This window comes from Chelonia mydas, chromosome 3 (assembly GCF_015237465.2).
Source record: "Chelonia mydas isolate rCheMyd1 chromosome 3, rCheMyd1.pri.v2, whole genome shotgun sequence".
NCBI lineage: Eukaryota > Metazoa > Chordata > Testudines > Cheloniidae > Chelonia > Chelonia mydas.
In genome coordinates this window covers 201,425,614-201,435,173 of record NC_057851.1, presented here as the reverse complement: position 1 = coordinate 201,435,173, position 9,560 = coordinate 201,425,614, and the positions used below count along the sequence as shown (strand labels likewise).

The following is a 9,560-nucleotide window of genomic DNA, read 5'->3' as shown; positions in this document are numbered from 1 at the left end:
AATGCTTAGCAAAAATGCCACATATCAGAGATGTGGACAGCTGGATCTTTACACTGATACCATTTGGATTATGACAGGTTTCAGAGTAACAGCCGTGTTAGTCTGTATTCGCAAAAAGAAAAGGAGTACTTGTGGCACCTTAGAGACTAACCAATTTATTTGAGCATGAGCTTTCGTGAGCTACAGCTCCCTTCATCGGATGCATACTGTGGAAACTGCAGAAGACATTATACCCAACTTGATGATCACTTTAGATAACTATTACCAGCAGGAGAGTGGGGTGGGAGGAGGTATTGTTTCATGGTCTCTGTGTATATAATGTCTTCTGCAGTTTCCACAGTATGCATCCGATGAAGTGAGCTGTAGCTCACGAAAGCTCATGCTCAAATAAATTGGTTAGTCTCTAAGGTGCCACAAGTACTCCTTTTCATTTGGATTATACTGCATTTATTTTTAGGAACCAATGTTTTCACAGCCATCCTCCATTTTTTAGGCCCTATTCACTTACTATTAAAATCAACTTGCTTCATTTTCCACGCTGAAATACCCTGCTACATGACAGGGTCACACTTACTGCATCGTTATTCTGCAGAAATCCACTTTTAACTCATTCTGGCTGTGAGTTTTCCCTTTAACTAGAAAAGTAATTTAAAACCCTTCTTTCACTGTCAGCATATACCCATTAATCAATTCTTTATTCTCATACTCTCTTCTGGAAACTGACTTTATGTAAAATGTCCCCTGATACTGTTCAGATAGAAATAGAATTTTTGATGCACGGTTTGCATCAGAGGGCTGGTATCGTCTTCCCTTCTGAGATCTTGTCAGTTCTTTGAGGGTTGGTAAAGGGAGATTGAACTCTAGATGATTAGAAGACTTTCTTGGCGCACTAGAAGCCTGGCTGGAGAGGACAATACTGTAGGAAGAAGTGCTCTCTACCGTTGGTCAATTTCAGATATAAATCGCTTCTCTTTGTGCAAAGGCTTTTAAAATAAATGATCTCACTTCAGAGCCCAGACACTGAAGCTCTAGTTCAGACAGTTTAGCATACCAAGGACAAGAGGCACCTTGCACTTTATCTCACTGAAAAACAAAGTTCGCAGAAAAGAAGCAGCTGCTGCTACCGAACCATTCATTCCTGAGACACAACATTCTCAGCTTGTATGTATCTGTTGCTCCATGGTCTTCAGGGGAACTTCCCCAGCTGAGAATCTGGGCCAATATTTGTACCTTTCTGAAAAGCCGGCCAGTACCCTTCTCTAGTTACCAAACAGTCCAAAATAATTCCATGCCACTGACAATGACAGCATGGAACTAACCTTCTGTTAGTTAGTAAGATGATGATTTAATTAGTTGTATTTTAGAAATTTGAAGAAATCAATAAAATCAACAAAGTTAACATATGACAGAGTGAACTCTTCACATGGAGGGGGAGCGAGGGGGAAAGTACATAAGAACAGCCATACTGGGTTGGACCAAATCCTGTCTTCCGACAGTAGCCAGTGCCAGGTGCTTCAGAGGGAATGGACAGAACAGGTAATCATCAAGCATCTGAAAAAAAACAAGCACCTAACTCCAGTTAAGCAGTCTGCTCAGAGGCTGGGAGTGGGACGGGTCTGGGCCTATATAACCCAGACCCATCTCATTCCAAGGAAGGAGCGAATGAAGGTGCACTCTGGGAGGCCCAAGCAGTACCTAGGAAACAAAACAGCTGCAGAAAGGGGCAGGAGAAGAGACAAATACCAGCTGGGGGAAAGGTTCTGGGTTTGGGGAGAGAAGGGCACAGGCTGGGGACCACCTCCCCAGGAAACTGTGGTCTTGATGAGAAATAAGATAAGAGGACTAGAGCCTGGGATGTAGATGATAAATTTCATACTGCTTCCCCCCTTTTATTAGAATTAGTGCATTAATGACTGTCTGCTGAACCCCAGGGGGCTGGTGAGAATCTGCCAGTTCATATAACATTTGTACTGGAGCATAAGAAGACTATATTTGTGAAGGGACAAGGTCTATATCAATTTTAGACAATTCTCATTGTTCTCCTCAGTGACTCAGGAATCTTTTAAGTACTTAATAGAGCTTGTGCAGCAAGGTCTACAGCAGCAGATACGCAGGGTGTATCTTGAGGACATCCAGGAAAGCTTCACTGACCATCTCCATCACCTGTATGTGCGCACACAGAAAGTAAAAGACTGTCTGGGACCAATGGTCATGTCCATTTCAACTACACATACACCAACTGTGGCTTTCATAGGTCAGTGTATGTGAAGCTGTGATTGTCTTTAACGTCCCCCAGGGTGGAGTGGTAGGGATAGTGCAGTGACCCCTGATGCCATGTAGAACGTTGAGGGGGGTATAGGTAGGTCCCAATATTGAGTTCTCAGTGGGCTGCAGAGGGAGGTGAGCCAAGGAGTGTTGAACTTGCAGGTCCACCAGAACCTGCAACATCTGTGTTTTCTGCCTGACAAGACCCATTACGTCCTGGTGCATCTCCCTCTCCTTTTCCTGCTGGGACTCGGCCTTTCTCCTCTCCACTCTTTCCTTCTCCAGTCTGCCCTCAACGTTCATCCTCCAGGCCCTGTGCGCACTGTCCGATGCAACATTGGCTTTCAGGATCTCATTGAACATGTCATCCCAAGTCCTCTTTTTTCTCCTTATCTGGCACAGGCATTCTCTGGGTGAGGAGGGAGAGACCCTGAAGGCCACAGTGGCAGCAGCTGCAGATAAAACACACAGAGGTACCATGGTCAGTCTATTCGCTACAGAAAACGAAAGTTAAGATGCGAAACTCACTCCTCTTGCTCCCTGAAGTTTTAAGCACTACGTTCTTACTTCTGCTTGGCATTGCTTGTGCACTGTGTCAGTCACAGTACCAGCCATGGGGAGTATGGTCCGCCAAAGGTGAGGGAAATGAGGGAATTGCTCAGTTACATGAATCTAGTGGTATAGAGCATTGGCACTGAATACTGGCACTGTTTTCCACAGGCGGGGGTGATTTTAGATGATCTCTCACTCCAGAGGGTAACAAAGGCAGAGAGATCCCAACTGCTGCTGGCGTCCCATATGCTGCTGGGGCTGTATGCTGCTAGCCTGTGTACTGCAATGGTGCAAGCCGAAGTGATCGCTGACTGACGTGGGAAAGTGTGCTACCGCAGAGGAAGAAATAAGGCTGCCATCCCTGGAGACCTTTGGCAGAAGACTGCCGAGTGCCTTGAACCTCCATGAAAGTGTCATCGAGAGGAGGTCGGACTAGATGATCATAATGGTCCCTTCTGACCTTAGTATCTATGAATCTATGACTCTATGTCTCAGGAGGATTCAAGGGACATCCCTGTGCACATAAACAAACTGCTCCACATGGTCCCTCCTGCCTCTGAAAAGCAGATAACAACCACCTGAATAAAATAAAATAGGGGGAGAATGACTGGGTGCTCGGTGCAGGAGAATATTGTGTGCAGGAATGAGACCCAGGGGACAGAGAATATGGAGAGTAAGAGATGGAGCAATAGGGATAGCAGAGAAAGACTATGTGAGGGGTAGGAAGCTTTGAGGAGAAAAGAAGGTAAACATGGGGGCAAGTGAATGTAGGAGACAGGTGGAGGACAGGAGACTCATGAGGAGCATAGAAGGAGAATAAGAGTGGAAAGAGACTTCGGGCTGTATCAACAAAGAAATGTAGGCTCCGACCTGCCACTTTAGGTGCCAAAATCCCAACATTTAGATTCTCAACCCCTCTGCTCAGCTCACCTAAGTGTATGTAGTTGTAGCCATGTTGGTCCCAGGATATTAGAGAGACAAGGTGGGTGAGATCATATCTTCTGTTGGACCAACTTCTGTTACCTCACCCACCTTGCCTCACCCTGTTGGCACCTAAAGTCCCTAGGTGCCTATGTTTCTACCAGTAAAGTCCCCTTGGCGCCTAAATTTCTGCCACTGGGCATGCCCAGAGTTGCCTAAGTCCTGACACCCAGCCCTGAGCTCACGCTGAAGCCGTGGCATGATCCTCATACGAAGGTGTGCGTTCCCCTGTCTCCCACATCCTGTGTGGGTGCTCTAACCACTGAGTTATAGCAAATGGGGCGGGCACCAAATCCTCCTCCTCCACCCTGGTTTTGTTGTGCAAAAGGGCTGACGTGATTGGGGTGACTAACTCTCGGGGATGAGGTTCATGGCTGTGAAACTCAAGCAGAGAAAATTGCCTCCTTCCAGCCTAAATCTCTCTAAGGGGCGTGGCTTAGACCACACCCCTCTCCCGGACTGGCCGGGGTTGTAGCCAGTCTGGTGATGACGGGAGATGCTCCAGCCCACTAACAAATTTCAGTCCTGCTGGAGGGAAAACGCCTCTGATTGGCTGCTTTCCCCACTGCCCCACCTCCTGGGGAAGAGCAGCCAATCAGGGCTGCTACAGGAAGCAGGCAGAACTATTCCTCCCTCTCCTCATGGAGGGGAGGAGACAGGATGGGAGAGGGCAGAAAGAGCCCAGCAGCTCAGGGCATCCCTACCCCTTGCTCTGAGCAAGGTCCCCTCTACACCTCCCCCGCTCCTGTGAGTAGGGTTGCCAACTGTCTAATCACACAAACCCAAACACTCGTGCCCCCCTGCTCTGCCCCTTCTCCAAGGCACACCCACTCCACCCCCCTCCTTCCATCGCTCGCTCTCCCCCACCCTTACTCACTTTCACTGGGCTGGGGCGGGGGTTTGGGTGTGGGCTCTGGGCTGGGGCCGAGGGGTTTGGAGTGTGGGAGGGCGCTCCGAGTTGAGCCTGGGACAGGAGTTTGGGGTGCAGGAGGGGGTGTGGGGTGCAAGCTCTGAAAGGGAGTTTGGATGCGGGAAGGGGTCTCAGGGCTGGGGCAGGGGGTTGGGCTGCAGGAGGGCGTAAAGGGAGCGGGCTCTGGGAGGGAGTTTGGGTGTAGGAGGGGGCTCCGGGCTGGGGTAGCAGGTTGGGGAGCAGGAGGAGGTGCGGGGTGCAGGCTCAAGTCAGGAGGCGCTTACCGCGGGCAGCTCTCAGGCGCCAGCGCAGTGGGGGTAAGGCAGGCTCCCTGCCTGCCCTGGCCCCACGCCGCTCCCAGAAGCAGCCTCCATGTCTGGCCCCTGGAAAAGGGGGCAGGGGGCTCTGCATGCTGCTTGCACCTGCAAGCGCTGGCCCTGCAGCTCCCATTGGCCATAGTTCCCGGCCAATAGGAGCTGAGGAGTTGGTGCTTGGGATACTGGCAGTGCGCGGAGACCCCTGCGCCACCCCCCAACAGGCCGAAGGGACTTGCCGGATGCTTCTGGGAGCAGCGTGGGGCCAGAGCAGGCAGGGAGCCTGCCTTAGCCCCGCTGCCAGAGTCTTAGCACCTAAAATCTCCCAGTTTGGCTTCACTAGCCTCTGGGAGATAGGACCTGATTCCAGGAGACTCCTGGCAAAACCAGGAGGGTTGGTAACCCTACCTGTGAGCTCCCTGCACCTCATGGCCTGGGAAAGGGCAGCAGGGGTAAAGAAACCCTGGAGCTTCCCCCACACCTGGAAGAAAGAGAGGACCCCACTGCTGCCCTCCCCAGGCCTCGGAGAGGGGCTAAAGACCCTCAGAAAGAGCAGAGTTGGGGCTGGGGTGGCAAAACTGGTGTGTGGGGGGCATAATTTAGGAGCAGCTGGTTGGGGGCTGAACTGATGGAGAGATTGGGGGCTGGACAGATGTGGGGGCTAGGGGTCAGGCAGAACTGATGTGGGGACAGAACCAATGCCGGGCCTGGGTGGGAGTGAGAACTGATGTACGGACTGAAAAGACAGGGTTGGTTTGAGGGTAGAAATAGTTGTTGGACAGAGAACGGGGAGACATGGGGTGAGAGCTCCTGCAGCAGGGTCCAAAATGGCCTTACCCAACATGTATTTGGGAGTGTGGGCAACCACTCCCTGTCACCCCAATGGGCGTGGGCCACTGCCATGATTTTGGAAGCCCTGGGGTCGGCAGGACAGGGCTATGGGAGGCTGGGGAGGGGCAGGCAGCCACAGCGGGGGAGAGGATGACTGGCCTTCCCCTTCAAGCAGCCAGCCCGAGCCCACGTCGCCATGCGCTCCGCCACAGCAGGCTGGGCTGTGGACCTGAGGGGGGCGCTCGTGGGTGGGGGCAGATGGCTCCCCAGAGGGTCAAACACCAGGTGCCAGTGGGTTTGTTACAGCCCGTGGGTTTGTTATTTATCTGCTGGGGTAAGGGCACCGCCCAGGGCTCCTGGGCACCGGCAATAAGGGGTCTGCACCTCCCCAGCCCTGGTCCAGACCCTGCGCCCTGCTACAGGCTCGGTTCCCCCCCTCCTCTCCCCCTTTAGCGCCTTGAAAGGCACGTGACACGGGCGCACTTTTTTCTCTCCTTGCCCTCAAATATCCCTGCGCCGCGGAGGAGGACGCTATTCCTTGCCGAGACGGTCAATCTGACTGAGGGGAGGGCGGTGATCGGTAAGGCCCGCCTCCTCGTTCCAGCGATTGGCAGCGAGTTCTCCCAATCGCCGGCTCCCGCTCCGTGACGTTGCCGGCGCGGCCCAATGGGAGCGCAGGGGCGGGGGCGCCGCGACGGCAGTGCGACGCCATCGCCCCCCGACTCCTCCTGGCGCGGAAGGAGCTGTTGTTGTTGGCCGAGGCGCTGAGCGCGTTCGGGCCGCGCCGCCGCCGCCATTTTGTGAGAGTGTCTCGGGCGGGCGGGCGCCATGTTTGTAAGGAAGAAATAACCGGGCATCTCCGGCCACCAGCACTCCCTACCCCCCGTGTGTCCTCCTCCTCCTGTGCCCCGGGCCTGCTCCTCCGGGCCGCGCCGCCGCCGCGCCGCCGGCCCCGCCTGCCCGCGCGGACTGCCAGAGCGGGCAGCGGGGCGGCCGGGCTCACCCTGTGCAGCCTCCTGCACAGAGTGACTGTTAGTGTCTCACTAAGTAACCGTGAGTGAAACCTTCATCATCTCTCCTCGCTGAGGGACCGACCCTCCTCCTCCTCCTGCGCCGCCGAGCGCGCGCCGCCTCCTCCTCCTCCTCACCACCACCACGGGCAGCAGCAGTGTCCTGCCTTCCTCCTCCACCTCCCTCCTCCTCCTCCTCCGCTCACCCCAGGGCCCGCACCATGGCCTTTGAAAGCCTGTTCGCCAACCCCCCAAACCCAGTCCTTGACCCAAACATGCCCGACTCTGACAGGCACCATGCGGGGGACGAAAGGTCGAGTAACATTCTTCTCTCTCCGCGTCTCATAACGGTGATGCTGTGGGTTAATGTGCCTAGCGGGGTAAGGGGGTGCGGGGCTGGGGGCCAGGTCACCTCCAGGCTGCGAAGTGGGGGGTTAATACGGCGGGGGGAGGGAAGGGGGTGGCGGGACTCCTGAGTACAGGGGCATTTTCTTGCATGCATTTGACATCTCATTTTTTGGTTCCATCTCTTTCCATACGATGCACTGTGCAGCGGGTGTCTGTTGACTGTCACCGTTGTGTTTGTTACCCCCCCAACCCCGTGCTGCCCGTCAGGTGGAAGAGAATGTTTTAATCTATGCAGGGAGCCTCGCACTAGGGCCATATTTAACCTCATTTTCTCGCCAGATTACACCCGCCACATTTAACTGGATCTTTTTTTATGCAGATTAAGGTCTGACTGACGTTATCTTTGCCACCTCTCAATCCCCATGCGCAGCAAACCAGAGTCCTTTTCCTAATGTAAGGAGCTCTCTTCCGGCTCTCTCCCTTTCTTTTCTGCAGCTGTTGGTTGGAAATCCAGATCCTATCCTCAGACAGCTCTGGCCTTCCTAGGCACTGCCCCAAAATTCTCTTCTAGCCTCACCACTCCCCGTCATTCAGGGCACGTGGACAGAAAGCACATGAGTGCTGTTGTAATGGTGATTTTCAACAGCTGCCCAACCTTCTGCAGACTTCCCCAACCATTTACAGTGCTCTTATCAGATGGCTGAAAAACATGACACAACCTCTAAGTAAACCTCAAAACACCCCTGTGGGGTAAGAATTATTAATCCTATTTTTTTACTGGTAGGGAAACTGAGGCCCACATAGGTTAAATGTCTTACCCAAAACACACAGTGAATCCCTGATCTGGAATAGCCTCTGGATCCTCTAACTTTTAGTCTCATGATTATCCCTCCCATCTTTAATTTTTAAAGTAATCTAAGTGCTACTGCATATAATAGTTAATGATGGAGAAGGCTACCTTTAAATAAATTTGAAGGGTTAAAGGGAAGACACAGTATTATTACTTTTTAATGTATCACTAGTCTTGAACTGTGACCACATCATAAATTGCCCAAAAAACTTGCTTAAAGTATACACTTGCATACCAGTCAAATATTGATGGAACATGCTCTTTTTACCATAGAACATTGTTTCAGGTTTTGTAACTGTTTGGCTCACATTTTCGTTCAAGTATCGGTGGTGATGCCGGGGCCCAAGAATTTTTTCCCATTGTTTCACTAGAGACGAGTATTTCTAATTTGAAATTCTTCAGTATCAGTATTATAGCTTAAATTGTTACATGTAAAGTGCCTTTCAAAAATTATGCTCACTAGTATACTTATTCCTACACTGGGAAAACTGTTAAATTCTTATTTTATAGCTTTGTTTAAAGATCTTCAATTTAATAGGTTAATTGTACTGTTAACTTATTACATTTCTTAACATCTATTTATACTGTTTTTAAATTCTGGAAGAACATGATGCCCTAACAAACAAATTAAGCATGCCTTATAAATAATACATTTTATAGACAATCCTACTGACTGTCTGGATTACCCCTATTAATAGTTCATAGCAAGGTGTGTTCACCATAAACTTACCATAATGAAAAGAAAAACAATAGAGACAAAATATATGCCTTCTCATTTTACAGTAGATATGCAAATTCAACCCAGTCAAAATGCATTATACATTTTAGGAAGTTTACAAATTTTCCTTATGGGTTGATTACTCTGAAACAGGCACAAACTCATCTAAACAAAAAAAACAATCCCAGAAAACATGATTAACACTTAAGGGGTGTGGATTTCAGTTTGAACATCTTTAGGTGAAATAGTTTTGCTTGAACTGTCCCTTGTATTATCTTGTTGAAAAGAAAAATGCAGTGTTTTTAGGTTGATACTTCGGATAAAATCTGAGTAACTGATCAGTGTCCATTCCAAATTGAAGATGTTAATAGAAGCATTACTATAATATAATTTTTTTTAGTAGCATAAAATTATAGTGTGTGTAGTCTGAGCCAATTCTGCCTTGCATTCAGTGTTTTGCTACATAAGTAGATCAGTAGTATGACTTTACTATGGCAGTAGTCCCATAGATCAGTAAGGGTGGCAATATAGTAGGTAAGCAGTACACAAAAGGTTGCAGATCCTGATTTTTTGTAAATCAGTGACACTTTTGTTAACATTTTAGCAATCTTGGTATTAATCTAATCTTTAGAATTACAAGAATTAAATTTTCATTACAGCTATAGGTAGTTGCAAATTACCTTTCACAATTACCCCAGTTTGGTCTTGTTTGTTTTTAAGAGGAAAGTATTGCTTTGGGCTGTAACTTTTCACGGTTTTACTTTAAAGATAAATTTTTTAA

At 49.9% G+C, this 9,560-nt stretch overlaps 1 protein-coding gene and 1 long non-coding RNA gene across 7 annotated transcripts in view; one reads left to right on the top strand and one right to left on the bottom strand.

Moving 5' to 3' along the window:
- Window positions 1–676: 676 nt before the first annotated feature.
- LOC119565880 lies at window positions 677–6,562 on the bottom strand. Its single transcript, XR_006290006.1, has 2 exons — window positions 6,337–6,562; window positions 677–2,717 (listed from the first exon to the last, which is right to left on the bottom strand). It is a non-coding gene; the product is annotated as an uncharacterized LOC119565880 (long non-coding RNA).
- Window positions 6,555–9,560, top strand: part of ZC3H6 (zinc finger CCCH-type containing 6) — a 73,672-nt gene continuing 70,666 nt past the window's right edge. Inside the window, exon 1 of one of the 6 annotated variants that reach the window (XM_007058938.4) lies at window positions 6,555–7,176. In XM_007058938.4, the coding sequence (XP_007059000.2) occupies window positions 7,085–7,176 (92 nt within the window). In that variant the 5' untranslated portion in view covers window positions 6,555–7,084. Of the gene's footprint in view, window positions 7,177–7,595; window positions 7,665–7,755; window positions 7,962–9,560 lie in introns of those variants that run through there. The other 5 variants (XM_037896324.2, XM_043544190.1, XM_037896325.1 and 2 more) reach the window with 5 other exon arrangements.